This window comes from Sarcophilus harrisii, chromosome 1 (assembly GCF_902635505.1).
Source record: "Sarcophilus harrisii chromosome 1, mSarHar1.11, whole genome shotgun sequence".
Classification (NCBI taxonomy): Eukaryota; Metazoa; Chordata; class Mammalia; order Dasyuromorphia; family Dasyuridae; genus Sarcophilus; species Sarcophilus harrisii.
The window spans coordinates 129,686,648-129,709,973 of NC_045426.1; the positions used below are offsets into that span (position 1 = coordinate 129,686,648).

The following is a 23,326-nucleotide window of genomic DNA, read 5'->3' on the forward strand; positions in this document are numbered from 1 at the left end:
CCTTGGATGAGAATTTAAGGTTCTGTCTCTGCGAGAATCACAGTCTAATGAAGTGCTGGGAAAAGGGGGCTTATGGTAAGGTAGAGAGAGTGGAGTTTGGCCATTGGATGATCTAGGACCAGGGTTCCATGATAGAATGAATGTAGATGGGAGCATTCCTAGAACCTTATTTCTCAGAGGGTCATTTCTGCAACTCTTGGGAAAGTTAGGTAGGGTCCAGGTCCTCTGTTATAAGTACAGAGGATGTCTGGCTGCTACTGTAACATCTCTTCATGGTAGGAATGGAAGGGGAAATTTCCTCACAGCACAATTATAGTTATAGGGATTGGCCATAGTAGACCTTCCAAGCCCTAAGGCCATCTGTGGATGTGAGAACTCTTATGTATCACCAAAGTCGTTGATTGCCCATCTGAAGGGTGGAAATTGTGTTTGTTTTATTTTGGTTTTTTAAGGATAATTGCCTTTTATAGAAGAAAAGGGCAAATAAACAAGGATGAAGAGAACAGTAAAATGATGAGTTACTGAGACTGTAAGGTGGTTCATGGTTCATTAGCCATCTTTCATGTTCTAAGAGACCAATGACATCACAAGGGCTTTATTTTGATTCATGAATTGTAAATCCAAAGCTTCACAGAGTTATCAAAGTCCAGTGGCAAAAGTCAAGATGACTGACAATGGTTTAGGAAGGTTTATAGAGTTAGAAGAAGAGGGATAGACCCCTTCTAATTCAGCTTTTCCCAGTACCTTCTGATATACACTCCAAAATAACTAACACCCATATTTAATACAGAACCAAGGACAAAAGGAACAAGACTACGGATCTAGAGGTAGAAGAAATCTTTTTAGGACAAGGATTGTTAACCCTTCTTTTGTGTCATTCCATAAAATCTATAAGGATCATATAGGGAGACTCATAAAACCTATAGGAATCTCAGAATGATGTTTTACAATGCATTGAATAGAATATTATGATTATATAGGAGGTCCATTAAATTGAAATAAAGTTATGAAATTAAATAAAAATTTTTCAGACTATAGGTTAAGAATCTATTGCAGTGCATCTAATCAAACTTCATTGTACAGATGAAAAAATTCAGTTGTAGAGAGGTTAAGGGTCTTGTCTGGGGCTTATTAATGGACATCAGAGGTAAGTTTTGAACCAAGGTTCTTTGTCTGAAGCGGGAGTTTCGCAGTACTGCTCCTGCTCCATATCCATATAACCTACTCACTATTAAAATTTTTTTTGAAGGGAAAAAAAGTTTGTCTTTTTTAATGCACTATAACAGAAGAAGGTAATAATTAGGTCAGCATTGGTATAAAAAAAGTAGATCATTGGAAGAAAGTAGTAGAAATACAATTTACAACAGAAAATAACTATAAAATCCTTGTGTTTGACAACTGTAAAGTTTAAGTTTGGGGGAAATAATTTATTATTTTATATTTTTAATCCTTCGATTTATTAGGGAAGAGTTCAGATGTTAGAGTTAATTGAAAGTCCACTCAGTCTATATTCTTGTCTCACAGATCCTAGCACAGTTTTAGGATATGGAATAAATGTTCAATAACTACTTTTCAGTTGAGTGATTGGCTTATAGTTCAGGCAACACCAGATTTTTAAGAGACTTTGTGTGACACTTAGCATGACTTTATAGGTTGTAGTTAGAAAGAGTGACAAATGAGGTCCTTGTTTTCTTCCCAAGTGTATATGGCCTTTAGTTTTTATCCACTACTAATAGGTAAACAAGTGTCTTGATTGTAATTTTTTTATTTGAATGAGCAAGCTACCTTATAGATATGGATAATTCAGCAAATATTAATTACTTACTAAAAATAAAACAATGTGTTCAACCTGAATATACAAAAGAAAAACAAATTAAGCAGCCCCTAACCTCAAGGAGCTTACTTTCCATAAGAACACTATACCTTGTGCACAGATAAGTAAATCTAAGGTTATTACAGGTAAGAAAGAACACTAACAAATGAGAAAGATTAGGAAAGGTTTCTTGTAAGAAATGGCCTCTGATTTGAGATATAAAGGAAGCAAGGGATGCTAAAAATTAAAGGGAAGGGGGAAGCAGTGCAATCTAGTTATGCAAGATAACTAATCAATGTAAAGTCATGTAATTGTGAAATTTCATGCCAAGTTTGGGGAACAGTTACCATTTGGCTGTGTTATAAGGTAAAGGAAAGAAAACAATAAGTCTGGAAAAGTCTGTGGTAGCCTTTTTCATAGGCTTTTACATCCTCAACTAAACAGCTTATATTTTAGTTGAGAGGCAAGCTCTACTCAATAGAGAACCACTGAATATTTCTGAGTAGGGAAGTAATATGGTCAGACTTCTATATTAGGGATGTTATTACTACATAGAGGTGTAGCTAGGTGTCATAGTAGATAAGAGCACCTGGATTCAGGAGGACATGACTTCCAATCCAGTCTCAGGAACTTAATAGCTATGTGACCCTGGACATGTTTCTTTATCCATTACCTCTCCAAAAAGTAAATATAAAAAAATAAAAGTACATATAAGATGAATTGAGGGGGGGAAACTAGAAACAGGAAGACAAATTGTAATAGTTTAAACAAGAAGGGTTGAAAGGCTGAAATATTTAATGAGTATGTGAATGAAGAGAAATGTGTGAATGGGAGACATGTTGTGGAGATAAAAATAGATGAGATATAACATTTAGATTTGGGGGTTAAGGGAGGAGAGAGAAGGATTATTTTTAAGTTTTGAAAAGGGAGCAGATAGATACTATGTGCTAGTGTTCTTCATAGAAGCAAGTAGTTGGGAGGATGCATAGGTTTTGGAGAAATATAAAAAGTTCTGATTTGAAAATGTTGAGTTTGAGATGTTGATAGGACTTTCAGTCAAAATATCTGGCCAAAAGCTGGAAATACAAGTCTAGTGTTTAGAAGAGAAAAGTAAGGGATAAGTAGCTAACTGGCTGGCTAGATAGATAGATAGATAGATTGATAGATGATGGAAAGAAGGAAGGAAGGAAGAAACTATGGCTGGATGGATGGATAGATAGGTCTAATAATTATGTACTAAGAAGTTGGATTAATGGGACCTGATGAAATTATTGAGGAAGAAAAGAGAAGAGGTCTTTGGATAGATTCTGGGGTCACATATTTAATTGGCAGGAGAAGATGATAGTCTAGAACAATATTTCTCAAAGTGGGGTTTGGAGAAAACTGGGGGTCTTTGAAAGACCTTTCAGAAGGTCTATAAATTCAAAATTAGTTTTTATATTTCTAATATAGTAAATACCTGTAAATATAACCCACATAAACAAAAATTCTTTGGATAGTTTCTCAATAACTTTTAATAGTATGAAGGTAGTGAGAAGAAAATTTTAAGAAACATTGGTTTAAGAAGTCTCACAATGAGTATTCAGACAAGTGGGCATGTGTATTGGTTTCTGGCAAGTGAGGTTATTGAAGTATGTTGGAAAAAAGTATGCTCAGCCTTTAACAGAATGAGCAGACTGACTAGTCCTTTCTAATCTCTGAATTCTGTACCTCATTAAAAAAAATGTTACTCTGCTTTCAGCATAGAAATGAAGCAATGCAGACCTGTTTGTTTATATGCTATGTGGCACAATGGATAGAGCACCCAGCCTTGGAATCAGTAAGATCTGAATTCAGATCCAGTCTTAGACACTCTTTCAGAGGGTCTACAAATTCAAAATTAGTTTTTAACATGATAAATATCTGTAAATATAACCCATATAAAAATTCTTTGGACAGATTCTCAATACTTTTTAGTAATATGAAGTTACTGAGAAGAAGAGTTTGAAAACCAGCTGGGTTCACTTAACCCTGTTTACCTCACTTCCTCATTTGGAAAATGAACTAAAGAAGGATATACTCCAGTATCTTTGCCAAAAAGAAAAAAAAAGAAAAGGAAACACCAAAACCAAGGCCAAATGGATGAAAAGTTGAACATAATTGAATAAAAACAAATTTTTAAAAAATCCAAACTTTAATTCAGGAAAATGGGGATATGTAGTCACAACTTCTGATTCTTAATTAAGACATAGGATAACTATCTTGGCCCTAAGCCAAGCTGATTCTCTCAAAATGGCAAATCTTGTCTATGTCTGGATAACTCCATGACATTACAAGGCATGAGAATCCACAGGCAATGATAACATACCCCATCACTTGATCTTTCTGTTTCTATATTCAGAAGCTGGGGTTCTTACTTTTTTGTGTCATGTACTCTTTCGACAGGCTGGTGAAGCCTAAAGACCTTTTCTCAGAATAACATTTTAAAATGCATAAAATAAAACAATAGCATTACACCGCATTTTTTAAAGTTTATGGATGTCAAGTTAACCAATCTCATTTTTTAGACTGCTTTTGGGGATCCTATCTTTCATTCTTTACTTACAGAATTATAATTGTCTCTTTAAGCCCTCCATTTGTTGAAGGAGTAAAAAGAGCAGTAGGATGGCTTGTCATGGGCCTCCAAAATTTATCATGCACCACAAACATATGATGCCTTTTGAGGATATGCTAGTAAATGTTTAATAACCAGCTCTATGAAAGAAAACAACACACTTTAAATTTTAATCTGCACTGTGAACATTGTTTTCTCCATCACTCTCTTGAGTCTAGATAATTAATAAAACAGTAAATCAAGCCTTGGTTAATGGCACTTGCCAATTTCAGTGAAATAAATGCTCACCCTGGAAATTTAACAATTAGTTTTTCAGTTTGTGCTATCTACAACACATTCCTGAATCTTTCTTATATTGCTTTGTAAATGGCTGTTGTATCGGTGAGATTTGTCAGAAAGTTCAAGGATACAAGAGGTAAGTTATTAGATATAAATATGTGACATAATATATAAATATATTTGTGTTCATATAAAGTATGTGGCTACTAAAAATTTAGCAAGCAAGCAAAAGTACCATGTTATATATGCGTGTATGACATTTAATATGAATATCTCTGCTGTTAGCAGTCCAGCCATGCTGGCCCCCTTGTTGCTCTTCACATAAGACATATTTTCTTCTCTGTCTCCTTCTTTTAACTGTCTGTCTTCATTCATGAAACATTCTTCATTCTCAAATGGATCTCCTAGTATCTTTAGTTTCCTTCAAGACTCCCCCTAAGAAACACCCAATACAGGAAGCCTCTTCTGGTCTTCATCTTATCTCCCACTTGCTAGTGCCTTCTCCTCCTCCATCTATTTGTATGTATTTTTTATATCTGTTGTCTTCCTTATTAGAACAGAATTCTTTTGAGAATAAGTACTATTTCACTTTTATTTTTTTGCTGAGGCAATTGGGGTTAAATGATTTACCCAGGGTCACACAGGTAGGAAGTGTTAAGTGTCTGAGACCAAATTTGAACTCAGGTCCTCCTGACTTCAGGGCTGTTGTTCTGTCCTAGCTTCCCCTACTATTTTACTTTTGTCCTTGTATCTCCAACACACAGTGTGGTACCTGACACATAGTAGGCTGCTGATTGATTGATTCCCCCCAGTTTCCGGGGTCTTTCCTCTCAAGTATGACCCCAACATAATGATGTCATTTTACTCCTTTTTAACTACAAAGGACAACCATTCACACAAACACATAGGGTATCCTCACAATCAATGTTGTTTTATATGTGTGTGTGTAAACATATGAATGATTATGTATATTCACACATATTCACACAACATACATTATGCTTCTGCAAGGACCAACCCCTTGGCAAGGATACCAACCAACTCTTCTTGAAGCATAAACGAGGAAAAAAAGGGAAATGATACAGATGGGCTTTGATTTGCAGTGTAAGGGAAATGAGGAAATGTAGGATGGATGAACTCTTGTCTTCTCAGTAAGGTCCTCTGTTGAGGAGAAAGAGGAAAGAGTTGAGGAATAAAGAGGCCATTTGAAATAGATATGGCTCAGCATATGATAGAGTCAAACAGGAAAGAATTAAAGGATTATCATGTAGGAGTGATAACCTCAGCTGAGGTTACATCAAACAAATTGCAGTGATATAATTGCATTGCTTTTTTCAGTAGTATTCAGTATCATGTGAGAAGGAATAGAGAAGGCACCTTGGACTGGGGTTTGGCAACCGCAACAACTAATGATCAGATGAGAAGACAAGGAACTCAAAAGATTTTAAGAATGGAGCATAACTGAAAGAAGCTTTCTTTGCCACAATTTTGAAAAAATCATATATATATATATATATATATATATATATATATATATATAATAACACACATGTGCACATGTTCTCTCTCTCATAGAAAGCAAGCTATTAAAAGATTTTAAGAAGATAAAACAATATAAAGCAAGATTTTTAAAAAAAAATACAAGTACTTAATAACAATTTGTTTCTTTACTCACTAATCTTTGTTAATTTCTGGTTCTATCTCAAAAGGGTATATATTAACTTGCCTTCCCTTTCTGATGGGAAGCATTCCTAATGTTTGTCTTGATGTTTCAAGAATATTAGCTTTTTTTCACCCCAAAATTTTCAGGTAATTTTTATCTACCTTTGATCTTTATTGTAAGAGGCCTCTGAATAATTATTTACAAATTATTGGGGATAAAAAGTTCTAGTTTTCTGTTTCTAGGCACCTACTATTAGCTTCTGTTTTTTTTTTTTTCAGTTAATTGGAAGGGAAATTTAAAACAATAACAATGACACATCCTATGATATAGTAGAATGATGCTATTGGTCTGCATAAAATGTGATGAGAAAAAAGCCAGTTTTCTTTAACTTTTTCTGCTGATGGTCTCAGAAATTTATAGGGCATTTAACTGTTACCCTTCCATCTTTGTATTGTCAGAGTTTAGCCATTTTTAGTTGGTTGCCTGATTCTTTAATTTAGAAGTTTCTGGGCAAAGATACTGAAGTGGTTTTCCATTTCCTTTTTCAGCTCGTTTTAAACATGAGGCAAATGGATCACACAGCTAGTATCCATCTGAAGTTGGATTCGAATTTAAGTGTTCCTGACTCCAGGCTTGGCACTTTATCCACTGCCACCTATTCTATTCTTGTATTCTTATAAATGCATTCAATTGACAAAAGATTGCAGAGAAATGCTTTTCTTTTCAAAAGTTAAATGAGTAAACATATTAAGACCCGTATCAAAATACATTTTACAAATACTATTTTTAAACATTTATACCAACTTAAATTTTTTTTTCAATTGATGAGCATTTATTTTTTTCTCCATCTTACCTTCCTTTTTCCTTGCCTGGTTGAAGGGAAAGAAAGGAAATCAAAATATTGTAACAAAATTCTGACAAAGGAGTCCTCTGACTTTCTGAGGTGAGGAAGAAGGTATATTTTATTATCTCTTCTCCAGGGCCATTATTGGTAGGTTTTTCATTTTTTCTCCTTTAGATTCTACTCCATTAACCTTTCATGTGCAATGTTCTAGTTGTCATGTTTTTTTTTTCACTCTGCAGTAATTCATACAGACCTTTTCCATGTTTTTTCCTAGATTTCTCATATTTGTCTTTTCTTACTGCATCCTAAGGTTATATTATTTTCATATTCCATAGGAGCTTTTTGTTGTTTTGTTCTTTGTTCTTGGTCATTCCCCAAATGATGGTATCCACTTTATTTCCAGTTGTTTGCTAGAAAAAATTTACAAAATAACATTATTGCATATTTAAAAGAAATAGAAAGTTGTATATTTTATGGAAATGTTTTGTTTTGTAAGTTACAAATTAAATAATTTTATAAAATGAGAACTGGTATTACAGGTATTCCCAAAAAACTTAGTGTGGTTTTAAAGTTAGATGTATGAATGCAACAAATGTATTAAAAAGGCAGTTTGAAAGTATAAATTTATTTTGTACTTATTAAATTTTTGAATTTTGAATCATATTTTAACAAATTTAATGAGATGGAATACCATGTCATGTTGCACTGTATTGTGAATTGCTTGATGATACTTTCTCAGATTGGAGAAGAAGACCCTCCTGCTTGGCCATCTTGGTCACCTGAGCTATAATTATGGACTTCTTATAGGGTCATTTTATAACTATCTTGTCTGTGTTAAAACCTCATTCTTTTGGGGGATTAGGATTACAAATGAAATTGTCACTAAATAATAATTATTGAAAAATTTTACAAAGTTCAAAATTAGAATAATACTTGGTACAAAATAGCATTTATGTTGAATTTTCATAAGAAATATCAATATTTAAAAATTTTTAAATAGCTAGTCTTTCAAAAATTGTTTTTCAAGCTAGGGACATTTATATTTCTGAAGTTATTAAAGCCTAAAACTGCAATAAAAGTTTGGGACTGTGCTGTTTATTGACACACACCATATTTTAGAAGGAATGTAGACAGGTTGGATTATGCCTAAAGGAGAGTGACTGTGATTGTGAGGAAAAGAAAATAATGAGTACTAATTAAAGAAATTGGGGATTGTTAGCTTGGGAACTGAAAACTTTGGTGGGGGAGGGGAGTCACTATTGCAGTTTCAAGTATTTGAAAGGTAGTACAGCAGATGGAAGTCAAGTCAAATAAATAAACATGTATTAAGCAAAAATATATATTTATTTTCCTTGTCTTAAGAGAGCAATTTGTAAAAATTTCATAGAAGCAGTTTTTGGTTTGCAATAATGGAAAAACTTCCTAACTATTCAAAATTATAATGAGCTGCCTTTAATATTAATTCTCTGATAAGTCCTCAAATGGAGTCTATGTGGTCAGCTACTGGGGATATGTGTTATGAGGCATAAGTGAGGGGGGATGAGTTATGACAAACTATGGGTAAGGTTCTATGACAGGCTATCTAATCAGTCACCAACTCTTGTCAGTTTTTCCTAGTTGTCTCCATGTCTCCAGTTCCTTCTCTCCAATACATCCTATCTTTCCCTGAGAATCATAGCTACCTAACATACCATATTCAATATAGAGTCAACATTTTTTATATATAAAGGAAAGAACTTTGGTCTGAGAGTAAGAGAAGCTAGATTCTAAGTCTGATTCTCTTACTAATTAAATGTGTAAACTTGGGTGAATTATATGACTTCTACGACCCAATTTCCCCCATCTGTAAAAGGAAGTCTGACTACAAGCCAGTATGGCTCTTAATGACAAATGCAACTTAATCACCAGACTTAATTAATCAGCAACCAAAAAAGTATTTATTGAAACCCAATGACAAAATCTCTGTCACAAGGAGTTTAAATCAATTGAAGAGACAAGACAAACAAAACAATTAATGAACAATCTACTGATTGAATGAGGGACCAAATTGCTGAAGACAGTCAATTAGATGACTGGACAATATATCATAGGGTGCTAATTATGTAGTGCACAGAATAAACACAAAATAAAGAGAGAAAAATCCAATATGGATATGAGGCATCAAGAAAGACTTTATGGAGGAGTTAAAGAGAAGAACTTGTTTTTTCTCTTTGTTAGCATTTTTATTTTTTTTTAATTTTCAGCATTTACTTTGATAAGATTTTTGATTCTCATTTTTATTCTCCCTCTCTTCTTTCTCCCTCCTCAAGAAGACAAGTAATCTGATATAGGTTGTACAAGTACATTCTTATAAAATATATGTCCACCTTAGTCCTGTTGTGAAAGAAGAATCATAACAAAAAAGAAAAAACTGTAAGAAGAGAAAAAAACAAAAAAAATGAAATTTGTATGCTTCAATCTGCATTCAGACATCTTAGTTTTTTGTCTGAGTGTGTTCAACATTTTCCATCATGCGTCTTTTGGAATTGTGTTAGATCATTGTATTGCTAAGAGCAAAGTCTATCAAAGTTGAACATCACAATGCGGCTGTTACTGTGTAAAATCTTCTCAGAGAATAAATAATTTTTTATTGGTTCAGGTAAAATCTCTTGAGACAGGACAGCCTGAGGTGGGGATATACTAAAGTATGGCAAGTTTCTCCTCTTTCTAGGAACCTGAAATATTAGATTCCTATATTAGAGCTGGAATACAACTTAGAAAACAGCTAGGTTAATATACTTATTTAAGAAATAGGGAAACTATGAAGTTGTGCATCCCTAAGGGCCACAACTGTTTTGTGGTATATCCTAGATTAAAACATCTTTCTCTTGATTCAGTTTTGTGCTTTCCATTTCCTCAGCTAACCCTTCTCTCCAGAACCTCTGATCAGTCAAGATGCCTTAGGTCTCTTAACAATGGTCTAGAGTAGGAAGGATGGCATAATGTAATGGAAATATCATTGGATTTAGAATCAGAAGAATTAAGTATAAAACTGCTTCTGCCATTTATTACCAGTATAACCTTGAGCAAACTTCTTTTCTGTTCTGGACCTCACTTTCCTGTATAATGATAGTTGATCTAGATCACCTCTAAATTGGCTTCTAACTCCCAATATATGATCCCATCAGTCTTTCTAGGCTCTTCTTTTTGTAGTCTAACTATGGAGAAGCTGTTTTTTAATGCTTCTGAATTTTAAGCACCTTGTTTTACTGCCATCTTTTGTCATACCTTTTTTCCTAATTATTCAAGCTTCCCTTTCCCAGTTATCTATCTCTTACAATAAAGAGAGGAAAATGGAAAAAAAGAAAAATGTAGTTCAATAAAACCAACTGACACATCAGCCATAGCTGACAATCTATTCAATATACACAATTTTATCCTTCACTTTTGAAGAAGAGAAAAAAGACAATTTTCCTCCTAATTCTTCTTTGGGACTAAACTTGATCATTATAATTACATAGCAATTAGTTGGATTACCCCCCTTTCCATTTAGATTGTTGTCATTATGTTTATTTTCTTTGTTCTACTCACTTTAACCTTGCATGAATTCACATGGCTCTTCCCATGCTTTACCATATTCTTAATTTTCTTAATAATGCTCATTTTCTCAATAAAATTCATTTTTCATTCATATTCATATTTAAATTCATTCAAATTAATATGCAATTTCTTGATAAAATTCATTTTCTTAATAATATTCATTTTCTTCAGTAATACTCCATTATCACAATTTGAAGAAGTCATTGCTGATGGTATCCATTACAGCTTTTCCAGTGACTACTTTCCTAAGCACAAATCCCTAGGTTGTCAAGAGGATAAGTCTTTCCTATGCTTCCAACTGCATCTCCCCCTACCCAATCCAGTCCTTATATATAATAGTTCTGATGACCCAAATAGTGACATTGAGGACAGGGGGAGTTCAGTTTTATTACTTGGTCTCCCTGCCTTTTAATGCCTTTCATATTCTTTAAATGCTCTCTGGTTGAGACTTGTATTACAAGTATGTAGACATTAAGAACATCATAAAGAGACAATAGCGGAACTGACTAGACATAGAATTTCCTGCCATTTGTCAGTTATTGAGGGTTTCTGAAAGGACCATATTACTCAAATGAACTATGTGCTTCCTGAATCCAAATTTTCCTATTGCCTTGAAGGCATCACCTTGGAAATGCCCATAGTGGGAAGATTCCTGGTGACTTACTCACAGCAGCCTTAATAAGACTATTTGGAACAAGCTTCCAAAATATGGAAACAAACTACGTGTAGTTGATTGTCCATTCAGAATTTCCTAATTATTTTTAGTTTGTCTGGGCAGTTTTCTTTCCATTTGCATCTGTGTGTATAACTTGGTTTATTTCATGAAAATCAAATAATTCAAGAGCTAGCAATGTATTTCTGTCACAGGGTATATTTTTTATTTATGTTTTGGGGATATTTATATGAATTGAATTACAAAAGTAATTACATCAGAAATGCATTGCTCTCAGGAAGCTGAATTGAAGTTTTTACTAAATAAAATTAGCACAGGAAATTGACCTAATTATTCAGAAAGTTGAGATACAAACCAAATAATGCAGTACAGTGGAGCCAATGTTTCAACATGGGTAAATGTAGGATTTACCAATAGTGCTGGGAAATCGTTTTTATTCCTCTGACTTTCAAAAAGTACAGTTTTCTTTTACTTATGAAAGTACTTTAGGGTATATTATATAAAAAATAACTTTCACCTTTTAAAGGCCACAGTTCTTCAAAACTGGCTTAATGTTTCCTTTTTCTGCCTTTTCTAACCACTGCTAATTAAATAGGAAATGTTATTTTGTTTTTAGGTTTAGAAGCTATATACATAGACTTGTCTAACTCTCATTTAAATTTGTCACACATGTGAGTGACCTTTGAAAACAACCTGATTTCATTCAGCAGTGAATAAGCACAGGCACTTTGTTATGTTATGGTATAGAAGGTCACAGAAAGAGTAGTTGTTTAAAATCATCATGAAAACATTTGTTTGGAGATAAATTGTTTCTGTCTGATCACCATTAAGCATGTTTGAGAAGCATGACTCTGATTTCATAAATATGGCTTATTGCCACCAATTATTTTACTAAGGTTGTAAGAGATGTATGAAATATCTTCAAAGGGCTTTTGGTCTTGTTATTAGTGTGAGAAATAGGAAAAGGACCTCAAGAGGATCATTTTCAATACCCACTACCCCCAATCTCTTTCCCAGCCTTTTCCATACTAGTCTGACAACTGAACTTTGAAATATACCAATAGGACTCATAAATTCTAGTCCAGTAGGTCTGAGAGTATAGAGTACTTCCTCTCCACCACTCCTGCTCCTATCTTCTTTTCCTGAGGAAAAAAAAGGGGGAGTGGGGAAATTTTGGAAGAATTGAAGAAGTTAATCCTATTAATCCTATTTTCATACCCCTCATACATACATATGTATTTATGTATTTTATGTACATACATATGTATTTATGTACATACATACATATTTCGATGTATATATACTTTCATGGACAAATAACATTTTTGAATCTCATTCAGTTTTCTAAAACTGCTTCTGCATCAGTGAGGGAAGGATAGATGAATAGATTTGGAAATGGAAGGGGTCCTACAGGCAATCTACTCCAAATTTCTCATTTCATATTTAAAGAAACTAAAGCTCAGAGTGGTTAAATGATTTACCCATATCACACAGGTAAGATATAAACCCAGATCTTCTGATTTCAATTTTAGTGTGCTTCCTACCAGCTAAAGCACAGGTCTTTGATTTATCACAGCTAGATGGAACAGTAGATAGTGCCAGGCCTGGAGTCAAGAAGACTCATTTTCCCAAATTCAAATCTAGAGCCTGATACTTACTAAATGTATGACTCTGGGTAAGCCACTTAACTCTATTTGCCTCAGTCAGCTCATTTGTAAGATGAACTAGACAAGGAAATGGCAAACTGTTCCAATATCTGCCAAGAAAATCGCAAATGAAGTCACAAAGAGACAAGGATGAAAACTACTTAGAAATAACACAATTGTATGGGAAATGTTTTAAAGCTATCCATATCTCCAAAATGATTTTTTTTTCTGGAATCCATAGTTTTATGGTGTTAAACCCCTGGTAATGAGGGAAAACATTCTGAGAAATGCTGCTTTTGCCCAGTCTTATGCCTGAACATCAGTTGCAATAAAGAAGTCTTGTATGTGCCCTGTTTTGTGAAACATTACACATAGAAATATGAACATGATGATGGTTAGTCTGAAGAGTAGAAACCATGTAGGATTCCTCATGAAGAGGATTAATCCTTGTTATTAGCTGTTGCCATACTCTGTTTGCTCCAACCATTGCTTTCTTTATCTCTACTGTTTTTTCTTCCTTCCACTAGTATTATGGAATCATAATAATACAGTTGAGTTAGGTGAAGACTTCTGTCAAAATGGGCAGATAAGAACAGTTTGTCCAATGGCCAACAAGGCAGCTGAAGCAGGTACTGCAGAATGCTCAGAGCTTGAGGACCAGGAGTACATTGTACTCAATAATAGCAAGAATGTATGATGATCAGCTGTGAAAGACTTGGTTCTTCTCAGTGGTTCAGTGATCCAAAGAAATCCTAATAGACTTTGGATAGAAAATGTCATCTGCATTCAGAAAAAGACTTAAGGAGACTGAATGTTAATCAATACATACTATGTTCACTTCTTTTTTCTATTTTTTTGAAAATCTCTCCCATGGTTTTTCCCTTTTGCTCTGAGTTTTCTCTCTCAACATGATTCATAAAGCAATATATATTAAAAACAGATAAATTTACTAGAAAAAAGAATGCTTAGGGCTTGGTCAGACATTAAAGACACCAAGGTCATCATTACATCAAGCCATTGTCTTGACTTGGTTGACAGCTAGTTAATATCAGAGCCAGGACTCAAAGTTCCTGACTTAGGGTCCAGTGGCCATTATTGCACATGTCCTATCTTCCTTGAGGGTAAGGGTTGCTAGGGAAGATAGTTCTGGGCATTAGGAGATTTCCAAAAACTGGAAATGCATATAAATGTCTGAATGTTTCCCTTCTGATTACTGGGTCATGCCTCCAGAAAAATTCCTTATTGTCAAACTTCTTCATCACTCTTAATTTGTATTTCTCTTCTGGTAAAGCAATATTTGGGTAAATTGAAAATTCATTGAGTTTTTCCTAAAAAGCTAAATTTTTTCTTGAAACTCTTGAATATGAATGTTATACTTCAGTGAATGGTCATTAGGTCTTCATGCCTATGTACGTCAATCATCTTTTCCATATCAGAACTTCATTTGTATAATGCTATATCCAGAGTTCCATCCTTACCCCTGATTTTGTTTTTGTTTTGTTTTGTTATGACCTTGGAAATAAGTGATAACTTAAACTCCTTTGGTCTTTTTTTTTTTTATGGAAGTCAACATTTTATTTTTTTTTCAAATTAAATAACTTTTTATTGACAGAACCCATGCCAGGGTAATTTTTTACAACATTATTCCTTGCACTCACTTCTGTTCCGAGTTTTCCCCTCCCTCCCTCCACCCTCTCCCCAAGATGGCAAGCAGTCCTATACATGTTAAATAGATTACAGTAGATCTTGGATACAATATATGTGTGCAGAACCGAACAGTTTTCTTGTTGCTCAGGGAGAATTGGATTTAGAAGGTATAAATAACCTGGAAGGAAGAACAAAAATGCAAGCAGTTTACATTCATTTCCTAGTGTTCTTTCTTTGGGTGTAGCTGCTTCTGTCCATCCTTGATCAATTGAAACTAAGTTAGATCTTGTCTTTGTTGAAGAAATCCACTTCCATCAGAATATATCCTCATACAGTATCGTTGTTGATTTCCTGGTTCTGCTTATTTCGCTCAGCATCAGTTCATGTAGGTCTCACCAATCCTCTCTGTATTCGTCCTGCTGGTCATTTCTTACAGAACAATAATATTCCATAACATTCATATACCACAATTTACTCAATCATTCCTCAATTGATGGGCATCCATTCATTTTCCAGCTTCTGGCCATTACAAACAGGGCTGCCACAAACATTTTGGCACATACAGGTCCCTTTCCCTTTTTTAGTATCTCTTTGGGGTATAAGCCAAGTAGAGACACTGCTGGTTCAAAGGGTATGCACAGTTTGATAACTTTTTGGGCATAGTTCCAAATTGCCCTCCAGAATGGCTGGATGTATTCACAATTCCACCAACAATGTATCAGTGTCCCTGTTTTCCCACATCCCCTCCAACATTCTGCATTATCTTTCCCTGTCATTCTGGCCAATCTGACAGGTGTATAATGGTATCTCAGAGTTGTCTTAATTTGCATTTCTCTGATCAATAGTGATTTGGAACACTCTTTCATATGAGTAGTAATAGTTTTAATTTCATCATCTGAAAATTGTCTGTTCATACCCTTTGACCATTTATCAATTACTCCTTGGGTCTTAATTCCTCATCTGTAAAATGAGGGTAGATGGTTTCTAAAGTTACTTCCACCTCTGGAGATATGATTCCATGAATAATCCCAGATCAAATGACATCTCCATAAAGTCTAAAAAGACAATTCCCTCCTCTGAATTCCACTAATTCTTTATACTTCTCTTGCTTTACATTTATATTCTATTTTATATTACTGTTAAGTGTTTCTATACTTATCTTCTAACTAGTCTATGAACTACAAAAGGACAGACTGTTCTACCCAGAGTACCTAGCACAAGCTTTAATCATAACAGCATTCAATAGCTGTTTGTACATTGAATTAATGAATGAATGAATCATAGTCAAAGGTAGTATTTTCAAAGACCTATCCTTACTCACCATCATCCCACATTGCCAGCTTTTTTCCTATAGACCAGACTGTTCTTTTCTATAATATTCCACAGAAAAAAATCAAATATGCACTTTATCACAGAACAAAATAATTAGGAAGTCCTACTCCAGAGAACGTTCACTTCAATTTTAAAGTTATTGTTATTTCCCTGAAGTATTCTGTGCCTGAATGGCTGGAGGGTCATACTATTTGGACATTCTACACAGCTTTTTGCATGTGGGAGTATCTCAATAAATGCTAATTAATGATTTAGGATGGCATAATTTACAAAAATGAATAGCTTTCTTGCTAAGGCTCATTCATTTTCCAGAACAGTTGGTCATTATTTTACACAGATACCATACCTTTTGTTATTTTGTCAAACTAATAGACTTGCTCAGTTAATTGCCTGCTATTTTTGGTGTTATTGCCTAGGAGATAGACTCTGCATGAAAAAAAAATGAACCAATATAGTGGAGTCTGTTTTAACTCAAATAAGAGTAATTAAGCTGATGTTTTATTATAGATTTTTCTCAAGTAACAAAGGACAGGAGTCAGCACACATGATCACAGGTGTGCATTCACACATAGTGCCTTCATTTTGTTACATAAAGAATCTTTGAAATGAGAGAAAATTCTAAGCATGATCATTTTACTAAATGTATATATTTTATTGATGCCTTCTGTCTTTAAATATCAATTATTTCAAACCTTTTCTTTCATACTGAATTTTCCCATAAGACAAAGAAAAATAGAAACAGTAACCAACACATCAACCCTGTCTGACTTTATGAAATATTTCATACCTAAACTTCTTCACTTTTGGGAAAAAAATCAGAAAGGTGAATTTTTCCCACCCACAATGTTGTATCCTGATCATCCCTTACCTTTCTGCCAGATTGAGGGAGGGCTATTTCCTTGGAACCTACATTGTTTTTTGTTTCAATTACTTAGATTTCCTTTTAATGAACTTATATTATCTTATACTTACATTGTTATAGGTATGGTAGATATGATTCTTTTGGTTCTGCACATTTTTCTCTATATCAAGTCATGGAAATTTTGCAATGTAATTATGTATTCTTTATATTTCTTTTTTCTTAATGCACAATAATATTCTTTTATAGTCATATATAATAGTTTTTTTTTTAGTATATCCATCCTCCAGTTGAAGGAAAAGCAGCCATTTTGTTTCCAAGTCTTTGGTTCCATAAAAAGTACAAGCATACTTGTATATGGTCATACATGCAAATATTATACATGTATTTTTTTGTTGTCTCAAATGTGTGAGTATATTCTTTGTAGGCTCATACTTGTGAGTATATTTTTTGTAGGTGAATACATGAGACTATGCTTTTTATAGTCTCAAATGCTCTTTATGTGCTCATATATGTGTTTTTGTATGATATTTATATTATGCTATTTGTACTATGAATATGTTGATATATATTGAAATTTCGTTTTTTATCTCTGACTTTCTTATAATATATATATATAAAGTGATGATATTGCTATGTTGAAGGATATGGAAAATTTAGTCACTTCTTACATGGCTCCCAATTAATAGATAGATTCATTGGTCCTCTAGAAGTGTATAAGCAGACCTATCTTCCCAATGTTGACTTTTCCTAACTTTTTATAAGTTATATTGTTGGATTTATTAAACATTGGCCCGTTATTAAATCTAAACTCTCAATTGCTGAATGTGATACTAAGGATGGTGCATTATCACAGATTCTCCTTAAAGTAACTATAAAACACTGAAAGAAAATCTCCCTTGCATTAATTCTGACTGGAGAAGTAATGGATGGTTTTCCCAGAGGAATGTAGCAGATGGTTTCCTGCAGGTCTGTAGGTGAATCAGTGATTATTGTCTTTGGCTTTTGTTCTGCATAAGGTCTGATAAGTCCTTCTGACCATCTTTTCCCTTTTTACTACATGATTCTTTAAACTCAGAAATAGATTGATAAATGGTAGATCTTAACGTTCCAATTTAGTCTATAACTAAGCTCCTAGCTGGGGTAAATAAAAAAAAATGTCAAGCTATCCTTACCCCAAAGTCTTTTTATGGGTCTCTGGGACTCCAGAAAGGATTTGATCAAGAAACCTTAGTTAATTTGCCAAAGAAAAAAACCAGAAACAAACCACCATGATAAAATACAGAAGACTATCTATAGCCTGAGTTGCAAATTATATAACTGTGAATTTTAGCTGAGTTTCTGGACAGTTTCTTCTTAACAGCCAGCAGATAAGACCTCCCTTGCACTTTCTAACACAGTGTCCTTTTGTTTTGAGATAGGCAGACTGGGTCCCCCTGTTATCATCCTACTGGATTCTTTAAACTGTTCAGCTTTCCAAATTCAATGGAAAATGCCACATCATCACATCAGTTTGATCACTGGATATACTGTGAGTATATGGGTTTGGTGGTTTTTTTTTTTTTTTTTAAGTAGAATGTCTGCCTTTCTAATGTCTATCGACCTCTCCTCTCTCCTCTCCTTATGTGAGCTTTTCTTCCATAAGCATCCCTAATTCTAATAGGATCATTTCTTTGGAAATATTTCATTCTTCTTGAAATTAGGGCAAAAGTAGCTTGTACTTGCACATTCACCAAATGCTACAACTGGGTTAGTCAAACATCCATTTGGTTGTTTTCACATCATTCATAATTTCAGGCCAGGTTTAATAGAGGTGGTAGATATAGTCCTTGCCATCAAGTTTGGGAAGACAAAGCATATATGTATGAAACAAGTAGACTACTGCTATAAAACCACCCTAGTGATAAATGAAAAAACATGTCAACATTAAATCCAATTGGTAGGCACTGAGGGAATGGAAAGGAAAATGACATAAAGTTTTTTCAGGAAAAGCCACCTATAGAATACGACCTGAAGTAGGGTAACCATGTAAATTAAATGTATGGGAGGATAGGGGAACAGAAGGAGGAGGATGTGAAGGGAGCAATGAAACATAAGAAATTAATTCACTACAGCATTTAGTGAAATTAGAGCAGTATGTATTCTGTAAGAAAACCTTTGCACTGCTGTTGACCGCAGTTAACTATATTTCTTCAAGGTGTTTTACTCTGAGGCTGGGGAGGTCCTACATCAGATGTCAAAAGATGTACCCCTCAATGAGAACATGCTCAATATGGTGAGTATTCCCATACCTGGCAATGTCCCTTGAATATGATATGAATGTCAGTGCCCACAAGGACACTCTTGATAATTAACAATGAGAATTGGAATGTCTTTTATCTTTAAGAAAACGTATGTTTTTCTCAAATTTGCATGTTGGAAAGGTGAGAGACTACCAGGTCAGGATTTTGTGAATACCATCAGATAAGGTATTGTATCTGATGCTTGGTCTTATTTTTCTTTCTCTCTTTTTTTCTTAGAAAGTTCAATCCAGAGGAGTAGAGTGGGATTGCATTCTCTTTTATTTCCTGCGATGACAATGATATAATGACAAAAATCATCATTTTAAAAAATAAAATGTGTATGTTGTATGTCACAAATATTCAGTCATTTGCAGAAAATATGTTTAAATTGTCCTGTTCTTTATTTCCCTTTTTTGTCAATTGCCCTGAAAACTACTTCCTTCTTGCTGCTTTTTCCTTATACTCATAAAGTTCAATTTTAATTTCTTAGAACTAACTCATAGGAAAGCTTTATAAGTAAAAATGACAAATCTAAATGTTCCCAACTGCCTGAAGAGACACAATGAAGTGAACAATGCATTTTCAAGTGTATTTTTTAATGGCCCTATCTTATATTTTTCCACTTTCTTATTACTTGCTCCTTCCATTTTCCTACAGCTTTCTTTATTCTTTTCTATGCTCTCACCTTTCCTCTTTGAGCAAAATTTTCTTCTTAGACATTTTCTTTCTCTTCTCCTCCCCTCCAATTTTTAATTTGGAGAAGATATGTTTTGCTCTCCCCTCAACTTCATTTCCAAACCTATTCTTCTTCCCCTCCCTAAACAGCAAGCCATCTTTTATAATTTATGTGCAATTGTTTCAGTCACATCTATCTCTTCATAACTCCATTTGGAAATTTCTTAGAAAAGACAGTGCAGTAGTATGCCATTTCCTTCTCCAGTTCATTTTACAGATGAGGAACTGAGGCAAATAGGATTAAGTGACATATCCAGGTCACAAAGCAAATGTGTTAGTACCTGAGGCTGTATATGAACTCTGAAAGAAGAGTATTCTTGACTCCAGGCCCAGCACTCTATTTGCTATACCACCAGTTGCCCATCTTTTATAATAAACGAACCAAAAGAAAAAAAAAACTCAGTAAAGCTACCCAAGAGATGGCATATATTTTATACTTTTTTTTCCCCATTCTCAGCATCTTTTCTTCTCTGTCTCTATGTCTGTCATTCTCACTGTCTCTGTCTCTCTGTGTGTGTCTCTCTGTCTCTATCTCTTTGTCTCTCTCTCCATCCCTACCTCTCCCTCTCCCTCTCTCTCTCTCTCTTATTCAACAAAGGGGGCTTCTGAAGTCAAGCTTGCTCCCTTCTGACTAAGAGTAGGCAAAGGATTAAGATACTGGCCTCAAGGCCTTAAAGAGAAAAATGTTCCTATTGTTGTCTCTCCACATAAGAACTTCCTGCCAGATTTTAGTCTTTTTCCTCATCCTGCTAATGTCAACAAGCATTTATTGTGTGACTGACTCTTTTTGTTCCCAGTTTAGGGAAGTAGTTTGGGGCTAACTGATAGGGTAGAGAATTAAACGATGTGGATCCTGCCTGTGAACTGCCTAGAGACCCTTATTGGAAAGAGAAGATATGAAATAGAGAGTAGCCTTACTCTTTTAGGAATAATCGTCAAATGCTGAATGTGTGCCATAGAGTACAAACATTATAGGAGCGTAGAGAAAAGGGTTGTTAATGTGGATTGCACTGATCAAGAAAGATTTCATGGAAACAGGAATTTGAGGGAGCATGAGGTTCTGCACTGCACCTGAAATTCACAGGACCTGAAATTTATATCTTGACTAGATTTGGAACTGGAATAGATCTTAGAGTCCAAAGAAGGAAATTAAAGAAGAGAAGAGTTACCCAAGGTCAAACAGAAAGAAATGTCTAAAATGGAGATAATATTTTTACTCTTGTCTTTGTGGGCTTTTCTGTGATGAAACCACTTTGTAAAATGTAGAATTCTATATAAATGTGTCATCATGGTATTTGACTGACAAGATGGGATAGGAAGGTCATCCTTTCCTATGGGAATAGGATGAAGGAAAAGCTCAGTATAATAAAAGATTAGATTTGGTTATGGAATTACCAAAAAAATGTCTGGACTGACTGGAGCAGAGGGCTTCTGAGGGAATGATTTGAGTCCCCAGCTTTGCTCAGGCACTAGCATAGTTGGTTTGCAGACTGACTTTGAAGCTTTCAGTGTCCCATCATTCTTCATGCTATTGTTGCTTTTCTTTCCCCTTTACAGGGTCAACTTGATGGCCAGGCATCTTTTGTAAGTATGCTTTAAATGCTAATGTATCCATGATGCAACTCTAAGAATGTAGGTGGTCTCTTCTCATCCAAATATTGAAGTTGGCAGACACCCTTTTGATATTTGTTAATCAAAAAGACCAACCAGACAGTCCATACTACTAGTGAGAGCAGAGACCGTGGAGTGTACAAGGTGAATTTTTAATCATTAAAAAAATAAGCCTCTTTTAGCCTTGCTGTGTGATGCTTCAGCTCACATGGCAATATAAGCATGAGGCCCATTTTTAAAGACTGAAATAATTTAATCTCTGTCTTGAGACCAGGTGAAATAGATTGGAAGAGAGAGAAAATATTTAAACTGGTAAAGTGAAATGTTATTTTTAAAAAAAAAAAACTCTTTTCCATCTTTTCCTTTTTCTCAATCCCCCTGAACTTTTGTTGCACCCAGTTTCAATTACTTCAGATAATTCTTCAGGATATAGTCAATTCAACTAAACAAAAGGTGATTTTTGAAAATAGAACTTATAGCCTGTTTACTGAAAAATAAGGATTTAAGTGAAAATGGTGGGTTTAATTTTTTTGGTAGACTTCCAAACAATGGACTGGATTGACAACCAATTGTTCTGGTTCAGTTAATAAAATGGCTGTAATAACTTGGCTTCTTCTTTGGAATACAGATCTATTGTTTCATGATCCATCCACAGGCATTCATTGAGTGACTCAAAAACTAGAGTCAGTGGTGTAGGTTCCATTACTGCCTCCATAATTTTCTATATAACCTTGGGAAAAGTAATTAACCTTTCTAAACCTCTATTTCCTAATATGTAAAAATTAGTGACTTGAACTTTGTTATTATTCAGCCATTTCAGTTGTGTCTTACCTCATACAGGGTTTTCTTGGCAAAGATACTGGAATGATTTGCCATTCCCTTCTCCAGCTCATTTTACAGATGAAGAAACTGAGGCAAACAGAGTTAAATAACTTTCCCAGGGTCACACAGTTGGTTACTGTCTGAAACCACATTTGAACTCAGGGAAAATGAGTCTTCATGATTCCAGGCCCAGCACTAGAATTCCAGGACCCTGTAGGAATATTAGAAAGGTAGGAAGGAGCCAGGTTGGGAAGAACTTTAAAAGCTAATTATAGGATTTGATATTTGATCCTAGAATAGGGAATGATTGGAGCATTGAGGAGAGTAAGTAAAATGATCAAACTTTAATCTTTGGTAACTGAGTGGAAGATGGGTTGGAATAGGAGATATTTGAGACAGGAACATCAACCAGAAAGTCTATTTCTGCTGGAATAAATATCTTCTCAGATCACATCTATCAGGGCTTCTTAAACTTCTTCCACTTAGGACCCCTTTTCATGAGGCACTTTTACAAAATCCCGGGTATATAGGTATACAAATCAAACATTTCCTAATAACAAATCATAATTTTATGACCCCAACATTCAGTTAAGAGGTAGTATGGGGTAGTAAATCACAGATTAAGAAGCTGGGATCTTGTGTGATCCTGGGCAAGTCACTTAACCCCAATTGCACAAAAAGCAAAAAAAAAAAAAAAAAAAAGAAGAAGCAGAAGCAGCAGCAGCAGCAGCAGCTGGGCTCTATGTGACTGGAAGGAGAGATAAGAGACATGTTGTGGCTTGGATCCCAGTGGGATAGGAATTGGGGAACAGAAGAGTATAGGCAGGTTATATTCAGTTTCCACAAACAAAGAACTCTTGAGTGAACTTTCTTGTCTTTTCACTAATTGCAAAATAAGGAAACTTTTGATTTTCTAACTGCAGATCAGAGAACGACATAATCCATGCT

The 23,326-nt window shown here is 34.5% G+C and overlaps 1 protein-coding gene across 4 annotated transcripts in view; it reads left to right on the forward strand.

Annotated features, from left to right (window-relative positions):
* EGFLAM (EGF like, fibronectin type III and laminin G domains) overlaps positions 1-23,326 on the forward strand; it is a 232,492-nt gene that overhangs the window by 73,187 nt on the left and 135,979 nt on the right. For 3 of the 4 annotated variants that reach the window (XM_031964296.1, XM_031964290.1, XM_023496126.2), the window contains exons 2-4: positions 18,350-18,459; positions 19,126-19,203; positions 21,503-21,529. In XM_031964296.1, coding sequence (XP_031820156.1) covers positions 18,350-18,459; positions 19,126-19,203; positions 21,503-21,529 — 215 coding nt within the window. The remainder of the gene's footprint in view (positions 1-18,349; positions 18,460-19,125; positions 19,204-21,502; positions 21,530-23,326) is intronic. The other variant, XM_023496127.2, reaches the window with a different exon arrangement.